General features: G+C 42.1%; 1 protein-coding gene across 1 annotated transcript in view; it reads right to left on the reverse strand.

Moving 5' to 3' along the window:
- The window catches only part of EIF2AK3 (eukaryotic translation initiation factor 2 alpha kinase 3), a 190,424-nt gene that overhangs the window by 11,756 nt on the left and 155,932 nt on the right, over positions 1–22,736 (reverse strand). Inside the window, exons 11-13 of the mRNA XM_078678688.1 lie at positions 17,201–17,323; positions 13,592–13,741; positions 4,423–5,185 (exon numbers count right to left, since the gene is read on the reverse strand). Of these exons, the coding sequence (XP_078534814.1) occupies positions 4,423–5,185; positions 13,592–13,741; positions 17,201–17,323 (1,036 nt within the window). The remainder of the gene's footprint in view (positions 1–4,422; positions 5,186–13,591; positions 13,742–17,200; positions 17,324–22,736) is intronic.

Raw genomic sequence — 22,736 nt, forward strand, 5'->3', positions numbered from 1 at the left:
ATCGCGGTCTCATCTGCTTTCGAGGCCTCAGTACGCATGACAGATACAGTAGAAAGTTTTGTATGCTGTACAATCAATACTTGATACATCAATACTTGATACAGATTTATGAGAGAGACAGTCTGGCACTGCGATAGACGAAATGGCACTTAAATTACCATGCTGATGCATAATCAGAATATCCATGTTAACTAAGGTACTAAAAAAAGTGCGTCTTTCAGGGAAAAAAATCTCCTATCAGAAGATTTCCCGAGTCGAAGATTCAGCACAGACACTTTTTAGGGTAGTTGCAGCCATGATTAATCAGTTGTGTCAGGTGTGCTAGAAGTAAGGGCTCTACGCTAGACTGGCTGCTTTCTGTAATGAAAAAGGTTAAATACTCTGCAAAAGCATAATGCAGATGTGCTTGACTCTCAGCATCAGCAACTGCCTCTTTCTACCCGTTATAATGGATCTTAAGTAGAGTACTTTGAAACAGCTCGTCTCGACTGCGGGAACAGAAGCAGTTGCATGGAAGCTGACAAGAAAGGCACTGATCTGGGCATGATGAGGACGATCCACTTCAGACAGTGTAGGAACCCAACTAAGTCTACACATAGGCGCCTATTAGGATGGCGGACGGACCTGCATCCGTCCGCCGCTCCCGAGGTGGAGGGACCGTCCGCAGGGGCAGCGGCGGTCGCTCCATTGGAATTAGGATGTGACCGCCACCCTGGCGGTCACATCCTGTATATTTAACATTGCGGCGGGTGCTGCTTGAAGCAGCACCCGCCGCAAGGTTAAATATGCATGCTTCCATTTGCATGCACAAAGCACAGGCACCGCACTGTGCCTGCCGCTTTGTACATGCAAATGCAGGGGGGTACCATAGGTACACCCCATGTGCATCCCCCACCCTGACACCCTGGGGGCCCACAAGGGCCCCCCAGAAGCTATTGTACACATGCTTTTCCACGGCAGTGAATCCGCCGCGGAAAAGCATGTTTACTAACCCATCATAATTTGGCTGGTGGTGTCTTGCAGACACCGCCACCAAATTGCGCCCAACACCCCGCGGATCAGCGGCAGACGGACCTGCAGTCCCCCGCTGATCCCACCGCCTTCATAATCTGGCAGTGGGTGTTTTGGAGGTCCGCTGCGGTGATTTCGCATCCTTCGGGCCGGCGGTGGCTTCCACCGGCCCGGAGGATGCAGAATCACCGCAATCCTAATCGAGCCTTAAGTTTTCATTCAAAGTTGGACCACTAGAGTATAAGCAGGTAACACCCATGCACACCCTGTTCATGTGTGAACGAGCAGGAGAGCCTGGTGTCCCCAAAACAATATGTGTTCAAGACACCAGCCTGGAAGACTGTCAGGACCATTGATGTGCATTCCTTCCCGGGTGCAGGGGAAACACACAGACCCCACACAGCACTAATTGGGTGAGAGCTTTTAAACAGCCCCAAGACCGCTGCACCATTTAGAGGCGAATTTAACCACATCAGCGCCTCAATGTCCTCTACGGAGGACTTCCAGGTTGGTAAAAATTAACAGAATTATGATTAGTATGTCAGCAATTTAACACAAAGTCTCCCTCAATCAACAAGATCACCCTGGCAGTCTTAAACTACAAATACCTGCATAGCTTAGTGCGTATATATTCACAGAACTTACTTCACATCAGAAACTTAATAAAGCACTCTGATCCTCTTAATCTTCAATCACTGTCTCTTTCACTTCTGAATCCATGACCAAGCCTGTTCATCTTGCATCCATTGTTGGCCATGAGAAACCATCTCATATCATGCACTGGAAGCTCAAACACCCGGTGCTACTTTGAAAACATATCTGAAGATTGTGCGGTTATTCAATTTAGCTTTTTTGTTTCCTCATGCAATGCTGCTTTTCTTCATGTATTTAATTAGTAAACATGAAAGGTGTTCTCATTTGATAGGGAACTACACAAATACTAAATACAATGAATGGGTAATAAATAAAAAGGTTTTCTTCAGCAGCTAAAACACATTACTCTTCTTTGAAAGGTGCTAGCTCCACATCAAAGACAAAGAATATGAAAAAAAAATACTGATGAAATTCAAGAACAGGTTAACAAAAGGCTAATGTCCTACCTACTTAATCAGATTAGTTACGATTTAAATTTCCAACTCTCACTGCACCAAGTAAAGCTAAGTTCACACCTCCCTAGCTGAGGACAGTCAGGTGAAGAACACAGAAGTTACAGACAGATGAAACAAAACCTTCAGTTATGTCTCCAGTTTTAAGCAAGGATGGCAGGAATCAACACATGATCCATCTTCGGCTACAGCAGCAGCTTTCAAGTATCTTAGATCTACTCAAACACCATGCTCACCCCATGTGTTGTCACCCATCAGACCCATGAGCCTCTCCAAGACAGACACAAGAAGCATCATTTTATGATCTTTAGTAAAGACCATTAAAGACTCTCAGCAACAACATGGCTACGAGCAACAGAGAATGCCTACGCCACCAGGCCTGCACTGAACAAATGTTTTTGCATGCCTGTGCAATACTTGTGTTAAGATGCATAAAAGGTCGTCTGAGGGCACGAAGAGTGAGAACTTGTTTCAAAAGGGCACAATTTGTGCTGTGGACAGAAAAGTGACTGATGGGCAAGGAGTGGGTTGGACATGAAATGAAATGAAAGGAAAATGCGTTTTATAAAGCGCGAATAGCTGCCCGGAGGCGTCCAAGCGCTGTGACTGAAAAGTGTTCTAACAGCAGGGCGAGTGACACAGAAAGGGGAGAGAACCTATTTATTGAACAAAAGAGTTTTCAAATGCTTCCTGAAGGAAGTCAGATCTGAGTTGGACCTTAAGTGGAGGGGTAGACTGTTCCACAGCCTGGCAACATTCAAGGTAAAAGAACGGCCTCCCGATCTAGTCCGTTTAACCTTGGGCAAGACAGCAAGAAACGCATTAGCGGAACGTAGCTGTCTGCTAGGGAGGTAGGGGGTGATTAAGGGACGATTGATCGCTGGGCCAGTTTCCCAGAATGACTGATGGGCAATACAAGGGGACTTGAAACTAATCCTGTCCCTAACAGGGAGCCAATGCAATCTTATTAATCCAGGTTTAGCAGAGAACCTACGGGGAATTTGAAGTAGGGTCTGGGCCGCACAATTTTGAATCACTTGCAATTCCCGCAATGTGAAGTCAGGGGCTCCAAGATAGAGAGTGTTTCCGAAGTCCAGCCTAGAATGGATCAATCCCTGTACAACAATTTGTTTAGCTTTGAATGGTAACAGGGGGAGAATCCTCCTCAACATTCTAATAAGGCCAAAAGAGGTGGCAGATAGCTTGACAGCCTGGTAGTTTAACGTTAGGGACCTATCCAGCCAAATGCCCAAGCTCTTAATGGCATCCTTGGGGACTGGGGGGGGGGACCCAGGCAGGCTGGCCAAATCGAGCCCACCGAGGATGGAGCCGAGCGTCCCAGCAGCATAACCTCTGTCTTGTCCCCACATAGGAGGAACATAACAAAACTCAAGATTCACACACGTTTTGACAAGTGTTCCCCTACTAGGATATACACTAAACTAATCTTGCAAAAAAAAAAAAAAAAAAAAAGGAGTATGCATTACCAGGGTGGGAAAAAGAAAGGAACAGTCACACATTTAATGAGGAAGGAGCTGGTGGATGAAGAAGCGATTTCTCAGCTAGGAAATACCTTTCCCAAGCAAAGGGAAATATCCACTAAACTTACTATTATGGAATGCCAATTCCACAAACAATCCTCGAGTACAATTAGTGGATTTCCATGCATATGCTAGGAGATTTCTGTGAATTTCTCCCGACCTCCAAGACAAATTAGACATGCACAAATTGTTGCCTCTTGTATACAATAAACAAATTCAATATACCTTTGTAAATACGGCTGCCACTGTTTTGAAAACAACACTTGACACAAGTTGATTTAATCACTTAAATCTTAATCTCTGCCCTACACCAAGAATTCAGCTACAAGTAGTACAATTTTCACTCTAAAAACTTGCCTTTTGCTGTCTTTTACATTCGATTCTGTGCCCACAGTTCAGGGCACTTGACAAATGTGTTTGCCAGCAGACTAGTTATGCCATTCTGCCAACAGACTAGTTGAGCCATCAAACTCTTGTTGAACGCCAATAACTGATAAAGAAGAGATGATTATTTCCACCATACAGGATTGCCAGCACTCTGCGCAACACCAAAGGATGGTCCTTAAATTGAGTTGTGTGTCTCTCTATCAAACATGACACAGGAACAGAACTGCTAACTGGTTATACACATTGAAGCATGAATCACACTTATTTTGTAGGTGTCTCTGAACTTTAACACTTAGTACATAAATGGTACTTAAGTACTTAATGGATGAATGTATACTTTGTAATAGAGAAACAGAACAATCTTAATAAAAACACACCTTGAGATCCCTGTGCATTAGTCCTTTGCTATGCAAAAACTCAACAGCTTCTGCAATCTGCAGGAAAATCTGCAGACTGTCCGTCCGCGGTCGATCCTCCAACGTACACCGTGTACTCATCCAGTCTTTAAGGTTCTCCTTCCGGCAGAGCTGCATCTGGATGTACAGGTAAACTTTGGGCGAACTTGCTTTCACTTTTTCCCCAGTGTTTTTGGTCAGGTCCAGGCTTAGGGTTTTAGGCCTGGGAGGAGAAACAGAGATTCGGGGGGAGCTTTCGGATGTGGACTTTCGTTCAAGGGATTCACTAGAACATGTGTCTTTTGCGGCCCAAAAATGACTCAAATGGGGATCAAAGACATGAACTCTGTTTTGATTGTTAGAGGAGTTATCACAACCTGAGTCTTCAAATACTATGGAGGAAGAGGTCCTCTCTCGCAGCTTCCCACCCGAAACCAGGGGTGGGCAATGTTCATAGGACTGTTCCATTTCGTTTTCATGGACAGGACTGCCGCAGTCGCTACGGAAGCTGTCCTGAAGATGAAGCATTGGGTCTGTGGACTGGTTTAAATCCAGGTTTTCAGTAGTGGACGATTCCATTGGGGAACTCGGCCCTTCCACTGATCCAGTCTGTAGAGCCGAGAAGGAGCCAAAGCTCCCTGACGAAGGAGTGATCACTTCCACGTGTTCCTTCAAAGAGTCGGTCCCATGATATTTGATGGAGAGAACATCGAAAGGCGTTGGAGAGCTGAGCGGCCAGTCCGTGCTACAAAATAAAATGAATATATTAAATAAGTGCAATTTATTTTTATAACACTGCCACAGTGGGTATCTTTTTAAGAGTGTTTACTAGATCTAACTTTCAACTTTTCTCAACCGTACAAGGTAAGCTAAATCATCATCTCCCCGACAAAACTCTGTGATTTGGAGTATTAAGGATATACATTAGAAAATGCAATGCCTAGTTTACATCCTATTAGAAAGGGTTTTTTCAACATAGTTCAACCCACAGTGGACATTTTATATATGTAAATGTTGAAAAAAGAAAAATGGAGTTAAAAACAAAATGTGTAGAATAGAATTTGAAGTCAAGTGTACCATGTTAAAATTAGACTCTCCTTAAATGTGTTTGCAAACACATTCATCTTAATATAAATCAAGCTGTAAACAGGAAACATCAATAATAATTAAACATTTTTAAACAGGAAAGATAGAATAATTTTAAAGTAATGCAGCCGAGGGCAGCTCCACAGCACGTCATCACCTCAAAGGCAACACAGATGATGTACCACGTCCACTCTACTTCCCACACATGAATATGTCTAAACCAGGTCTGTTCAACAAAAAACTTGCAAGCTACAATGAAGGCCTCCCATCCACTTCTTTCAATGCAGTTCACATGTGTTTTCAAAAATTAGTTTAGCGAGTCCCATGAATGGAAATAAAGAAAGAAAGAAAGAAAGAAAGAAAGAAAGATCATCTCATAGGCTGCTTCAATACCAGGCTTTGCACTTGGCTGTAAAAGGAGAGCAAACCTAAGCATTCTTATGGTCAAAAGCTCTGAGTCATGTTTTCCAGTTTCATGCATGAGTAGCTTTTCCAGTGCAGGTATTTTTCTCTGCATTGTCTTAGACCTATTTATCCCATTATGAAGTCAGGATGAGCTTCTTATTCAGGGATGGGAAACTTGAAAGCTCTGCATGTGAGGCCATTCACCATTACACACAGCTTCCCCCCCCCCTCTTTTGGAGAGTTTTTGTAGAGATTTTAACTAATACTCAATGAGCGTCATTCAAACCGTGGCGTCATCCGTCCTACTAAATAGCTCAAGTAAACATTGTATTAAAATAAATTCAGACAGATCTTGTTGTCTATCTCCCTGATGAGAAGCAACCAGAGGTTCAGTGCCATATTACAGAAGGTACCCTTAGGTGTAACAAACGATGTGCCCATATTTGCACACGGGTCACTTTGTACTACTGAAAGGGCTATAGACACTTGTGCAGCCCCGTCTGAAATACACATTTTGCCTCTAGGGAATTTTAATGGGGTGTTGCCTTATTTGTATGGGTGTGTGTGTGGCTCCAAGCAGAGTGTCTGCCTTTGCCCTGCCCTTAATTAGCAGGGCCACTGGAATTATGAGATTGTGCGGCCGAGGCGATTTTAGTATAATTAAATCTGCCGCATAATCTGCCGCTTTTCACAACAACAAAAGTTTGTTTACAGCACAAATGGTTAAAACATTACTAAAAATGCAGACACAAAAGAGGCAGCAGCTTGAAATGACCACTCCTGCATGTCACTGCAATAATGTACCAAGCACAAGCGAGGAGTGTTCACCTAAACTGGAGACAGCATATTTTCTTCATATCAAGTGCACTGTCCCAGTAACAGGAGAACATAATATCGGGGCAGATGTGGCCATGCACCCAAGGCAAAATATGGCTTCAGCTAATCCTTTCTCTTAATTATGTCCAGAAGTTGCTCCACATTCTTACTTACATTTCTGTCCTTGAATTTGACAAGACCTTTCAAAAACTTTTTTTTTTTAAATTAGAGACATCGAGTAACTCTATACTAAAATACCCTGCTTTCTTAATTGGATCTCTATCCACAATTTTCCTTTCTCTTGAAAACCATAGGCACATCAAGTAGGGAAGTATTTCTGCTTTCAATTCGTATCTTTTTCCTGAAATAGGATCACAGGATTTTACCCACTGTAGTTAATGAAGAATTCAGATCAACAGGCCCATGGCTAGAACTTATCATTGCTTTTGAACCTCTGGATATTTAGAGTGGACATATCTGAAGAAGCATCAAAGAAGATGCAGTCATGAGATCCTGCAGCGGGGTGTTGACTCTCGGCCAGGACAGCCTGCTGGTCCATACTGTCTGGCCGACCCCGATGGGTACAACGGTCTGTGAAGGAGCATCGGCATCCGCTTCAATGAGAATTTGTCTCTCATGGAACAAGTGAGATTCATGCTGACCACGTGCTTTGACCAAACGAGATTGTTGAAAAAGATGCTTTCTTCCATTCTGCAACACGAGGTGGAAGTCGTCAGCTCAGAATTGACTATGCTGATATCCCTAACACGAGGCCTTCCTGCCTCCACAATCCACAGGTTGCAAGAGACTCGCAACATGGTCAGGTTTACAAACTTTCATAATTGTGTCTGTTTTATTACTCCATTTATTTCACAAGCTGCTCTTAATCCGCCCTTCAAGGGTTTGGGCTGGTCTGCCTTTGAGATAGAATTTGTTGGTTTTCCTGCCTAAGGGCCGATCAAGCTCCCCATTCTACAATCTGTTCCACGCTTTGAGAATTTACACTGCATTGCTTGTCTATACATTCTGCAAACAGTCCCTCCAGGCACCCTCACTCATTTTGCACAGTTATCTGTAAGTCCCTGCACTCCGAGCTAGGCTGTGCTATATAAATTCCCCCAAATATTTAAGAAAAAAATACTTTCACTGGTGCACGTATTTCACTGCAACTGGCATGAAACAATTCATGTGGTAGTCTTTAAATCCCCTTTGGTTGTGCTTTGTTCGCCCTAAGTTGGCAGGGTATGCCCAGACGTGGGTCCCTTGCTCACTTTGCCACAGGATTCAAGCTAGCCTGGCTGATGACGGCGGATTAGCCAGAAACCGGTCCCAGGATACTTGTTTCCGGTCCAGGGAAGACATGGCTTGGCAGTTCGGGCTGGACTGTTCCCATGAGTCACAGGGTCAGACTGATTTGTATATGGCCATATCTGAACTGGGGTGGTGGAGTGAGCTAAAGAATGATAATGGATTAAACCCAGATCAGTCAACTGGGGGTGAGTGCGTGCAATGTTCAACACACCGTCCATCATCCCCTTTGGTTTTGCTTTAGTCTTTAAATCTAGACATTGATAGTGAAGATCACACGTTCACATGACCTGGTTATAAACACTTTCTAAGTTTAAATTATCTGGTGCCTTTGAAAAATGTGTTCCGAGCATATACAATTTTAGTCTTTACCGGTATATTAATGAGCCATTTTTAGATGCATTTGTTCGATTTACTCCGACAAAGCTCAGTTTGTTTTAAGTTTGCACATCTAATTAACATTATCTTGAGTTGCCACTCACTATAAAGAACATGTACAAGCTCATGCCTTACAGTCAATGACGTCTGATCACCCATGGCTGTCTGACGCACGATGCACAATGGTCGAGGGTATTAAAAGGTGCTTGCCTATATCACTAAATTGTCTCGTAGCCCTGGGCAGCTTCCTGGCTAGTAAACATCTCACGAGGTTTGTTGGGTGAGCTGTTACATGAAGTCTTCCGGGCATTACTAAATTAGAGACTGCACCAACATATCCGTCGATGTAAGGGTGATGAGTTTCACAAGAATGGGGTCTAAGTAACAAATCAATGGCCCCTACCTTCATGTGTACTTTATGCCAAATGTCGGCTGTTGATATAGTTGCTTTTGTGCATTTTTTTTAAATTAAAAAATAGCTAACCAAAGCAATATTGAGTGCTTGCAACTTATAGCTTTACTATCTGTGCCAATAACACACTGGGTGTGTTTTTAAAGACTCAGTCGGTTGTTGCAAAGCGAGACAGATGATGCCCTGCTCAGCAGGGGTGCTGCCTAATTTGCAACAAAAAACTCAATGTCCAACACAGAAATACATGTAGAGTAAAGGCTTAGAAGTTGAAATTATAAATGTTGTCTAAAACCAAAACTGCCCAATCAATATGTTACGGGAAATTTAAGAATGATAAAAAAAATTACATATTAGCTTAAATGGATCATTTACGAGACACAACGTAATGAGCGTATTCCTAATGTGCAACAACCTCCACAAGTTTAGTTTGAACCCTTTATCAAATAAAGCCCTTTTCTAAAATATTGACATTAATATTTAAGCAAATCAATGTTAAGTAGCAGGAGAAAAGGAAGACAGTCAGTATAACAAAGGACAAAGCAAAAAGAAAATAAGCATATATAAAATGACCAGCCACCCTCAGAAGCGGGAAGGAGGAAGGGTGACTAGGAAACTGCACGAAAGCAGAGTACTCACCATATAAATAAATTACAGAATAGAAATAACGCATTCTTTTTATTACAAACATTGGAAAGAGAAGGACGTTCTCTTTGTCCATCAATTTTTTTCCAATAACTCCCTTATTCCCTTTCATGATATGCAAACTTTGTATCATTTACCCTTAACTTGTCTTTCAGAATACACAAATATCACTGCCGCTTTACTTTCTTACTTATCTACTCTCTCTACTCCTGACACTTTACCGTCCTTTGTTCCCTCTACTATCCTATATCCTTTATTTTTGCTGCAACAACCTAAGGCTGCCCTTGTTTATACAATTTTGTTATCACCTGCTTCTGTTAGATCTAAATCACCTGTTGAGAATTTCTGCACGCATTACTCAATCTTTGTTCTTTATCTATCATAGAACTGTTATTACGCCTGTTAGTATTTCTAGGTTTTCTTCATCATCCTCCTCACTATGTTGGTCGTGTTTTTTAGAAACAGGTACACTTAAACATCTTTTGTATGAAAGTTCTTCTGTTTTATCCTTTTGGAACTCTGTTTGGCGTATTTGCATGACAATTTTTCATTACTCCTCTCCTTCATCATTTTTGAACCTATTTCTAGGCTCCGTTTCAACTGATATTGATATTATATCGCCTAATGCTCGCTTGCTTGATCTTTTTATTGCTCTTGCTTTTAAAGTTATTTTATCTTGTTGGAAAGATAATTCAAAGCTAACTGTTATTTACTGGTGGAATTTCATATGTGATGAACATAGGATTGCTATCGCTTCCTCTTCCTCTGTATCCCTCAAAATCAAATCTGACCTTCTTTGGCTTCCCTTTACTTCTTATCTTTCCTCTACGTCACCCGCTTGCTTTCCTCATTAACTTTTCTCTCACTTCTTTACTTTCCTTTTCTTTCTATCATGGATCCCCTTTTGTCTTTATCTCTTGTTTGCCCCTTTCTCCTCCCTTTTCCTTCTTCCCTCTTTTCTTCTTTCTATCTGTTCTTTCCTTTTACCCTTTCTCTGTTTCGCTTCTCTTTCCACATATGCTTTATGAGTTGTATTGTTATTATTTTCCACTTGTACTGATGTAAGGCTTTGTATTGTGTTGTCTTAAAACCAAATAAAAAATTCTTAAACTGAAAAAAAAAAAAAAAGAAATAACGCATTCTTCTACCGGACATTTCTTTCGTTAGATTCCTGATCATTTGAGGGAGGATATGTGGAGCATCAACATCTAAGAATCGGCCTAGCAGAAGCAGAGTAAAACCAGCAGACACTAAAGACAGGACTGTTTGTTGATCCTAAAGATTGGAACACGTCAAGCACTGGTGTGATGCAAGAGTGCAGTGTGGTCACTCTGCTTTCAGCTGACTTGTCCCTAATGTCTCAAGGGGATTATTTGCATAAATACACATCATAAGCTGCCAAATGATACACATTCTGTTTATTCATGAAATTCTTTATAAAGATTATCATTTATTTATTGATGCTTTTGACCTAGGATGTCTCTGTGTTTTGAGGGTATAGAAGAGTAAAACATATATGGAGCCATTTATCTCCCTATGAGGTATTCAGTGCTTCTATGCTCTTGCCACTATAACCACTGTGAACTAAGAAAAAAAAAATGAATATGGGAATCTACAGATCATACCACCTAGCACCCACTCTGCAAGTTAATCTACTCCAGACTCATTCTTATGGTTGGAGACCTCTTCAAGATAATGAATGGTGGGATGAAGAGACGAGTGCAATAATATTTTTTAAAGATTTAAAAAAAAAATGCTTATGACTTGGGGTTCATTTAAAATGTGTCTGAATAATATATATTTTGCTTTCAAAAACATTGTGTAAGTATAAGGCAGGACAATTAACCCACGGAGCCGTACATACCTGTCCAGGGGGACGAGGGAAGTCCTATCTGCCGCCGCCACCGCCAGGAGTCCATTCACTGCAGAAACAGCGCCGCCGCCCCGGGACTGCAACTCCCGGCGCTGCATTACCACGCATCCCAAGCGCCAGGAGGCGCCTACAAACAGCGCTCTGCTTGGCGGAGCAGGGGGGAGCCGTACATACCTGTCCAGGGGGACGAGGGAAGTCCTATCTGCCGCCGCCAGGAGTCCATTCACTGCAGAAACAGCGCCGCCGCCCCGGGACTGCAACTCCCGGCTGCCTCAGCGGCGGCGCTGCATTACCACGCATCCCAAGCGCCAGGAGGCGCCTACAAACAGCGCTCAGCTTCACTTCGCGGGACGGGAGCGGGACGCCGGGCTAAGCCCGGGCAAAGGGCGGGCCCTCTGTGGCCCTCAGTGGACCGATTAGGACGGGACGGGCCACCCCCCTTGTAACTTCTGCTAAAGGAGGTATAGTGTACACATATTATTTTTTGACTTTTTTCTGTAATATTACTATCTCCACTCTGATTATGCCCTGCACGGGGGGAACAAGCTCAGCTGCGCAAATGCACCAAACGATTACCACAAGCTCCCTGCCTACTGTTCATGTGATAGACATAAACTGTCCTTGTTACTCTCCATCTAGTACGTTATCTCCTCCATTAAACTCCCCAAGAGAGCATAACCTGTCCCTGTGGGATGAACTAAACAGTCGATGCAAAACAAAGTATGTCAGTTTGGATGCACCCTCTCTTGCCAAAGGCACCTGTACTATAAATACTAAAGGCAGTACACAGGAACCCCCCTTTTTATTGAACAAAGTCAATACACAAGCCTCTGTACTTCCATGGCTATTACCCGTCAAAAGAAAGCATGATGAGGACAATGCCGAAAGGACTCAATCCAAATTCCATAAACCATCTGTAAGCCCCGCATGGTCTGTTCATAATCTGCCTATCACAATGGAGACTGATGTCAAACTGGATGAATCAATATCTTATTCCCAGATCCCCCTACTGACTCAGATTGAACAGCTTGTTAAAACCATCATTTCCCCACTAACAGAAAAAATCAACGCTATAGGAGAAAGGCTCTCGGGTCTAGAGAATAAAATCACGGCTATCCTGAAACCCATCGATAATTCAGCAACATCGAACCGACCCCAGCCATCTACCACTTTCCCAACAGCTAAGCCAACTGCCATCCACAAAAGCATGCACGTCGCTCTACAATCCCCTAAAATCCCAGATTCAACTACTCCCAAAGCTCCTTTCAAACCTGTTATACCAAGGCCCTCAGAGGTCAAGACAGTACGCAAAGTACCACACATACACCTCCCGCCAGAAGCCGCGCCATATGTGTCCGTCCTCTCAGGAGTACCAGCACTTGCGATGGGAAAAGCTGAAAGACAGCAGGATCTATTGAACAAAGTTATATTCTGGATGGGAAGAAATAGACCCCTACCACCGGACAAAGACGGCGGAATCCTGAGTGTGAGAAGGGTGGGCTGGTTGGGCCCACTACCAAAAAACATTTCAGGGGACTTGGTACTGGTTAGATTCAGGAACCGGAACATCGCACCTTACTTAAGATCTTGTCCGCCCCAAGAAGGGGATGGCCCAATACATATTTGGGATCTACTTGATTTTTATCCCTGTATGCCAAATATTCCCCGGTTAGGACCAACAATAGCCTACCACCACGCGTTGGGTGGGGAAGTCCAGGTACCCAGTGGTATTAGTTTTTCTGTTTCCAACAGATTTGATCCATTGTACAACTGTCGCAACTTTTGAGTCTACTCATCATAAAGGACAAACCCGTGTATCTTTACTCCAGATAGGGATAAACCCCTTGAATAATATGTTACACTACTGAACTCTAAGGTTGGGGTTATGTCTTTTTTGAAATTGAAGCTATGTTATTCTTGAATGTACATATTTATTTTTAATGATTGTCTTTTTTTGTACGCTTTTATGATTTTAAAAAACAAAATCGAATAAAGCATTTCAAACCAAACCAAACAAACCCACGGATCAGGATTTTTCGATTTTTTTTTCTAATTTCTGTGAGAAATGTAGCAAGAATCAACACTAAAAAGTGTTTTTAAATCTCACCTTAAAGAGATATTGTTAATGTTTTTTATGATAAGCAACAGTTTAATCAGATGGTAGCAAACACAATACATGTCTTCCACATCCCCACCATGAAAAACAACTTGTAAATTACTTCACAAATTACCTTTCGTCCTTTAACCAGATCTCATCCATCTTTTCTTGCCATCGCTCTGGGGGAGCTTCCAACCAGGCATTAAAATAGCGGACAATGCCCGGATGCTCAAGTTTAGCTAATGCTTTAACTTCACGCATTACTTTCTCTCGAGCCAATTCCCTGAGATAAAGAGAAAGACATCAAAATTAAACATACCTCAAGGATCACTCAAGCCACAGAATCACACGACTTCACGGCAGCTGCATTATTTTATGCAAAATTATGGGTCTGCCACACTTTTCACATAATTCACAATCTGATGCATAAATTGCTGAATTCCATCAAAACATGCCTCCAGCTCAAATTGTAAAATTAAAAAGTACTAACCCTGCTGCAAAAGTAATGCAAAGAAGTTCCCAAAACTCAGCAAAAGGTAACCTGTAACCGTTCATAAGGAGATTTAAAAACAAAAAAAATCCCCCTGATGAGATGTCCTTCTAGCTTATTCTAAGTTGTAGAATCTTTCATGGAAATTTGTTTTATTAGTAGGCATTACAGCAGCAAGAAGAGAAAGCAAGATACCAGGTCTGCACTTTCATGACAATATTTCATCTGGAAAAAGAGTCTGGGAAGGCTGCCTTTGCTTCTGAAAATGACAAGTAAAGTTTTTTTCTCCTGGTTTAGTACCGTATCCATACTCTCCTGGTGAAAGATTATTTTACATCACTGATGCCAAAAGAGCATGCTGATGTAATTATGACATGATAGCAATAAATAGGATATTCACACAACATATTGCTGATTAAACTGATTGTGATGGCATATGTATAAATCAAGGGCAGCCAATCAAGTAGCTCATGGCTTTGTTAACTTATTACATTCTTTTTTGCTTTTCTCGTGCTTCGTACTGGTTGGTTCGCTCTTCTGTGGATTTGAGCTAAGCGCGCTATTCTCTGCTGATGAATAATAAAAGTGCTGGAAACTTTACTTATTTTTAAACCTGGTTTTCTGTCAGGGGTACTACATAAAAGAGATAGCAGGCACAATATATCAGCGAGTTATCCCCTCACTGCTAACATCTGTGACAACTGCAAGCAGAGAGTTTGAATCAAAGTCAATTTAGTGTTTCATCCTAAAGAGTTTGTTAAAATAAACAATGTTAAACTGGGTCGTTGCAAAAGTTAGCATTTATAGTGGCGTATGGTCATTCATTTTAATTAGCCAAAAAATATGAACTGATGTTAAATACCTGTACGACTCAGGGGGCTAGGCTGCTTTGCAGTGGGACAATCGCATTTCGTTACGTAAGACTAAATTATACTCTTTGAACATGTGTTGCTTGTTTCTATTTACAACTGGTGTTTAACGACTGTTTTAAGCAGTAAAGGTCAATTCGGACATAACTATTTAAAAAAGTGGATTCTCTCTGGACATTGGTAGTAATTTTGCAATGAGGTTTCACTTTAAAACATATTCTGAAATCAGGCATACTGTAAGTAGTTAGTGTTTATGAATTTAATTAAGAATCAAGCATAGAGCAAAGTTCATTAAGCATAGAAAGTTCAACAAGCATTGGCAAAGCCACTAGGTCTTGTTTTTGTAATGTGAATGCCAAACTATTGGGTTTGCTAATGCTTGCTTCTGAAGAAAAATTAAAAAAAAGTAAATGATAAAAAACTTGAAACACCGGCGAAAAAGCCAACTAATCTTAAGGCATCTCAAAATTGTGCACCCAATTCAATATTTTCTGTTTTTAATTATGTCATGGTTTATTTTAATTGTATTTACTGTGCTTTAATAGACAAGCTGAAAGGGGTGGGGAGCAACATTGAGAGTACAGGAAGGCTTTTGAGAAGGCAACCAGCATGCACGGGAGAGAGCTACAAAAGCATGCCCCCTTGGAGAGCGCTGAACGAAAAGTTTAAAAAAAGGAGTTCTCAGAATGTGAGCAGTGGAAGTATACATGCCAGTTAAGCAAATGGATGCTAAAGAGACTGTGCTACGAGAAGGAATACACACAAGAAGAAGCAGGGAAGCCACTGAACAAGAAACAAGCAAACGAGAGTGACAATAAATGCAAACAATTCTAAGAAATGATTGGGCTGTAAGCCCACTGAAGGTTTTTGGTATGGTCTACAAGAGGTATTTCAGAACCAGATAGCTACAAACTGTGAATGGATTAGCTGCACAGTAATAGGTTACAACCAGGTAAAATCATACGCTATGCAAGTGGCATATAGGACTTGCTTTGAGAATCAGGTAAAATATTATTACATTTCGGTAGTGCACTTTAAAAAAGTTTTTTATGAAAGGATCCTTTTTTTTACTCATCGCTTTTTGTTAGTGTGCACCTTCTTGTCTTCATGTTTGTGTACTAAGTGCAATTTATCCTTCATTATGCATTGCTCTCTTGAAAACATCAGAAAGCAAAAACATTGGTTTCGTTTCCAAGTCTGAATGTCTCATTAATACTTACATTTCCTTTTTCTAGATTACACAATTCAGAAACTATAAAAAGCAGCTTTAGACATCTCTACCACACACATACACACATGTGTATATACCTCGTCAATGCTAGCGACACCACTGTTACAGCTCTTAAGAATTAAAAACTAGTGAGTAAGGCATATTGAAAGTCATTGTGGCAATCGAAGAGTTAAGTGATTAAATTATTTTACTAATATATAGAAAATACATCCAATACATGCAATGCCGGGCTACAAATCCAAGTATTCCATCCAGATCTTACACTCTGTTCCTTACTTCAGGTTTAGAAAGGTGATCCTTACAAGCAAGACCAGCTTGGACAGATCTGATAACAAATATTTCATTTTATATACATTTTTATTTTTCTAGATGCTTTTAATTTCGATTTTTTGCAATGTTTCCAGTGAGTTTGGGTTTTGCCACAATACAAGAAATGAATGAGACATTGTAACTTACTGCACACTATCTACTGATCACTGTGACTATGTACCATCATGTCGAGATTGTTTAATAAAAAGATTTATATATTTTTTTTTTTAAAGAAATGAATGAGACAAGATTTGTCTAACTCCCATGTAAAATCAAATTGATGGCTCAGTGGCCGGTAACATACAAACCACATCCTAATATATTGCAAAAAGATCTGCCAGGATAATTGTGACATTACAAAAACGAATGGCTAAATATAGTTTCTTAAAATCAATATTAAGTTCAAACCATGCTACACCGTAGTTACAGAAAGTTAGTCATTTCTGTCTCAGCAGTGTTAAATACCTGTTCAAAGCACATCACATCACAAGAGGCCCATTACATGCAACATTGCAAAGAAAGAAAAGATACAAATGAATTACTTTATAATGCTATAGGATAGATTCAAACCAGTTCCAGCCCAAGGAGTTAGAAATAAGCCAACCTTACAGCGAGTGGTTTTTTCAAAGAGAAATTACTAATAAGTAAAATACCATCAGTCTATGGATTACTGAAAGGCAAATGAATGTTTTCTGTTCTCCCATGCAGTTGGACTTACAGAAGAGGAACATGGCCAAACATTTCTGTGAACCTGAACAAAGAAACAGTTCTTATAAAGTAATCTAAATTGTCTTGCCTTTGCCAACCCAATCGCCAATATCAGACTGGTATCCGCTACATTACCTGTTGGGGAGGCTGATTCTCTTGATAGCATAATTACAGTCATCAACTTTATTTCTGGCTTCGAAGACCACACCAAACCCTCCACGACCAAGACATTGAACTGGCTCAAAGTCAGTAAGGTATCTGTGAACACAAGTAAAATCCTTATTTACTAAATAGCGTTTATCTAATATACAATTTAAGAAATATGTTTTAGTTAATCACAACTATATTCCTGAAAAACATGTACAGATGAGAAGTACTTAGATATTGCTGTTAGAAGGAAGGTGAACGGAAAGAAAAAATTGTCAAGCTTGTGTTACACACACAACCTAATTTGGCATTATGAAAGTCAATACCAGATGTTTAGTTAGCCTTGGGCATGAACAACTTGGTGATAGTAAAGTAGGGTCTAATACAAGAAATCAAGCCTAAAATGTAATTTGATGGGGGGGCGTGGCTTAGCGCCCGGCGAGGACGGCGGCTCTTATGTGAGCGCTCCGGGTCCGCAGGGGTTTTCGCCTTGCTTTCTGACTTCTTGTCACCTGCTACGCGGCTCAAACTGCATCGGAGACTGCAGGCACCAGCGGGCTTTGGAAGACGGCTTTCCTGACTGCCGCAATGCTCCATTTCGCTACTTTGTAGCGGACGCGGCTGAGTGGAAGTCGCGTCCGCCATTTTGTCTCCAGCTACCGCGCACTGCGGCGCCTGCGTTAATGGCCAGGCAAATGCACCGTGGAGCTCCTCGGACACAGCGTCCCACCTGGTGAGATGACTTTCGCATTTCAGCATTAGGATGCCGAATTTTTTTCTCCTCTCATTATTTCTTTTTGGCCTCAGCTCCTCTCAAGCTTCCCTCACATCTCTTCAACTCAGGCGGCCATTTTAGAGGACTGGTGCTTCTTTCCTTCATTTGACCTGCACGCACGTATCTGCGCAGCCTACTCTCTGTCAAGAGCGTTTTCCTTTTCACGGATGAATGCAACCTTGAGCCTTTTTGCCCACTTTCTCTGCACCTTTTTCCACCGTGCTCTTCTTCATCTATGAGGCTCCTCTCCTGAAGGACTTTTTTAGCTCTATAAGGTGCCGTACTTCCTTATTTACAAGCTGAGGTGATTTTCTCCTTCCATTATCGCTGTGCTAATTTTTTACGGCGACTTGCTTCTTGTCCCACTCAGTTGCTTCATTCCTGGACATTCCTGGCTTCCGCACAAACAGCTTCTTTCCCTTCTGAACCTGCCTTTCATCTTTTGGTCAGCAGCTCCAACGTGCATCTCCGCCTGTATATGGGCCCAAAGTGACTGTTCTTGCCCTCACTTTCGCTTTACCAATATCTCCTTTTATGGAACGAAAGGAAAGCTCTCGCACTCCCAAAGCTCCACGACACGTCTTCATCAAAAATTCCAAAGTTTTCTCAGCCCTGGCGCACCTCGAAAATTCTCAAGTGCTCGCCGAGATGTCGCAGTCTAGCACGGAGCGTCCCGCTCAACCTTCAGGGAAAGCTGCGGTGAAGCGCCTTAAAAACACTCCTCCATCACCACCTGGATCAGCCTCATCTGTCTCCATGGAGCTCCTGTTGGAGGAAATCCGTGCTCTTAAACCTTTTATGGAAGACACTAACTCAAAATTGCAGGTTCTTACCGATAGCTGGTCTCAGATGGATGCCAGGGTGACCACGGTTGAACATTCTCTGACTTCTCTCCAGGAATCTTCTTCCAAAGTCTCTCATATGCAGTCTCAGATTTCTTCTCTTCAGAAGCAAGTTGAAGAGTTGGAGAACCGAAACAGACGCAACAATCTCCGTCTCTACGGCCTGGCAGAAAATTGCGAAGGGACTGATCCCATCGCTTTCTTCAAGTCATTTTTGCCCAAACTTCTTCACCTGCCTGAGGGTACCATGCTCAACATCCAGCGAGCACATAGGCTAGGCCGTCTCCCCTCTAATCCTTCTCCTTCTTCACGACCAAGGGGCGTCATCATGTACTTCCTCGAATACACTGATCTTCTCAAAGTCATCTCAGCGGCTCGTGCCTTACCTCGACTCCAATGGTCAGGATCCAACCTCTTCTTTGCACAGGATTATGCCAAAGCCACAGCCAGTCGTCGCAAAGCCTTTTTAGATATGCGTCCAGAGCTACGTGCGATTGGTGCTAGATACGGCCTTTTTCATCCTTGCCTGTTCAGAGTCACCCACAACAACAAGACCACGACCTATGAGGATCCTGTTCGTCTCAGAAGTTTTTTGAATGCTGCACAGTCGTTTGACATGGATTTCTCTAGCACCTCATCTGCTTTTCCTCCGTGAACCCTGTTAATATGACTTCATTGTCTTCCTCACTCCACATGTTTTATGGTTGATGTTTGCTGTTTCATAGTTTGCCTTTTCTAGGCACCTTGTTGTCTTCCATCTCTGTGTTCCCCTCTAACTCTTTTTTTCCTCTTATGCATCCTTATTGGATAGAACGGTAACCTTCCCCACTGTTTTTCTATGTTGCCTCACTTTGCATCGTTGTTTCATCTCATTTCTCTCTTCTTCCCGTTATTCCTCTACACTCTTTTACCTTCTAACGCTGTGCTGTTTTCTTCTTTCTTCAGAAGTCTCCCTCATTTATGTTTTTCCTTCCTTTTTCTTGCAGGTTTATCATATGTGTGGCGTCTTCCCCTCGACTTGTTGGTTCGCTTGCATTGGACGCTTGCTTCCTTTGCCTGGCACTCCCCTCCCACTCTTTCTTCTCGTCTCCTTTCCCTGGTGATCATTCCTCCCCGCCTCTACCCTACGTAAGTATGTTTTCCCCTTTCTCCCGAATGTTCACTTTCCTTATTTTGACTTTTTCTCCTTCCAGCTCAATAATTTCCTTTCTTCCACAGGTGTCTCTCTCTCTTCTTTCTCGACTACTCTTCTTTTATTATCTCCTCACTGTCATTCTCGCTACTTTAGGGTCTACCTTCTCATGTTTCTCTTATCAATTGCTTTTTTCTCTCCTTCTTTTGCTCTTTCTTATTCTTCATCACCCTTTTCTCTATCATCCTACTGTATTGCCTTTCATTGACTTTCTCCGGTTTTCCTCTTTTTTCGGATTCTTATTGCATTTTCTTTCTTTCTCATGACCTTTCTTTCCTTCCTTATTTGCTATGTCTCTGAAAGTTATTACATGGAATGTAAGGGGCGTTAATTCCCCCATCAAACGGCAGAGAATTTTGTCCCACCTTGCTCGTTTGAATGTGGATATCGCTTTTTTACAAGAAACTCACTTATCTGCTGAAGAATCTGTCAAATTAAAAAGAAGTTGGGTGGGCGATGTTTATTATTCTCCTGGGGATGGTAAACGTAATGGTGTTGCTATTTTATGTCACAAAGCTCTTTCTCATTCCTTGCTTGCTCAAGAGTCAGATGCTGAGGGCCGATGGATATATGCTAAACTCTCTGTCAAGAATGTTCCAATTTCTCTCCTTAATGTTTATGCCCCTACCACCGGTGATCCCACTTTCTGGCAATCGTTCTCCCAGCACATCACCAGATTCATTGATGATAATTTTATACTAGCGGGAGATTGTAATCAGCCCCTAGACCCCTTTTTAGATAGGAACTCCAAAACGCATTTCATCCCTAACAAATCTCAAAAATCCTTTTCTCAAGCTATTTCCCAACACAAACTCACGGACGCTTGGCGCCTTTGCAATCCTGACCTTCAGGAATTTACTTTCTATTCCCCATGCCACCATTCCCAATCCCGAATTGATTATGTTTTTGTTACCCACAACATTGCCCAAACTCTCACTCAAGCGGAAATTGGTCCGATTTTACTCTCTGACCATGCCCCCACATTAGTTCAATTGGACATTTTACCCAAATCAACAGGTCCCAAACGCTGGCGTTTCAACAACTCCCTCCTCTTGGACCCTAAGTTCACTACCTCCTTCACCTCCTTTTCCAACGAGTTTTTCTCCATCAATGATACCTCCCCTGTCCCCAAACACACCATTTGGGATGCCTATAAAGCAGCAGCAAGAGATTTCATTATCCGCTTTGTTTCTAAAAAGCGTAGAGCTGCTCGCGATTTTACCAAGGCTATCCTTCTGGATATTAAGAAATTGGAGCATTCTTATTTTACTTCTCGCTCACAGCAAACTTTAACCGCCCTGGTTAATGCTAAGATGAAATTTAACAAGCAATCTACGGACGATGCATCATTGTACTTACTTAAATCTAGTGCCAAGTTCTATGGTGGCAAAAATAAGGCAGGCAAGATCTTAGCTAACTATCTCAAGGTGAAACACAATAAATTGAATATTGAATCTATCTACGATGCCAACTCGAATCTTAAACACACTGATGCAGACATCCTTACTGAATTCTCTACCTTCTACCAGACATTATATTCTTCTGAAACTCAGCCCTCTTCCCACTCTCTAGACACGTTTTTTTCCTCCATTCAAAAACCTTCTCACTTTCCACTTGACCTTTCTCACTTAGAACTTGATATATCCCAACAGGAACTACTTAAAGCACTTCAAACCCTCCAGAAAGACAAGGCCCCTGGGCCGGACGGCTTCACAGTAGAATTTTTTCTTCATTTTTCCAACCTCCTCATCCCTAGACTTCATTCCCTTATTGGCACTTTCCTCTCCCTGGGTTCCTCCTCAGGTTCTTTCTCAGATGCCCACATCTGCCTCATACCCAAGGAGGGGAAAGATCCTCAACACTGCAAGAATTACAGGCCAATTTCTCTGGTCAATATTGATTATAAAATTTTTGCAAAATCTCTTGCAGCACGTCTCGACCTTCTTCTTCCAGACCTCTTGGGCGAGGAACAGTCGGGCTTTGTCAAGGGTCGTTACATCACTGACAACACCAGACTCGTCTTCAATATTCTTTCTCAATCCCGCCTTCTGCCCCATCCCCTAGCGGCCATTGCCCTGGATGCCGAAAAGGCGTTTGACAGGGTAGAATGGACTTATCTCTTTTACACCCTACGCTGGTTTGGTTTTGGTCCTATTTTTATATCCTTAATTTCACTACTTTATTCTCATCCACGAGCAGCGGTCTGGGTTAATGGCCAAATATCCTCCTTTTTTGATTTAAACAGAGGCGTCCGTCAAGGTTGTCCCCTATCTCCCTTTCTCTTTAACCTGGCCTTAGAACCCTTCCTCTCCAAACTCCGTCAACATCCCTCCATTCACGGTTTCCAACTGTCAGATTCCCACATCAAATTAGCTGCTTATGCAGATGATATTTTGCTCTTTGTTTCCAACCCTTCCGTTTCCATTCCTGCCTTTCTCAGTGAAGTCCGTGCTTATTCACAAATATCTGGCTATAAACTTAATCATGACAAATGCGAGATCCTTCCCCTGACTAAATTCACTTTTAAACCCGATTTTGCCGCCTCTAATTTCACGTGGAAACCCTCCAATATTAAGTACTTGGGAATGCATATCACCCCTGTCATCTCAGACACTGTCTCTCTGTGCATGTCTAAATGCATTCAGAAATTAACGGATCTCACTTCTAAGTGGCATCCCCTTTACCTATCCTGGTGGGGTCGCCTTGACACTATAA

Source organism: Lissotriton helveticus, chromosome 2_2 (assembly GCF_964261635.1).
Source record: "Lissotriton helveticus chromosome 2_2, aLisHel1.1, whole genome shotgun sequence".
Taxonomy (NCBI): Eukaryota; Metazoa; Chordata; class Amphibia; order Caudata; family Salamandridae; genus Lissotriton; species Lissotriton helveticus.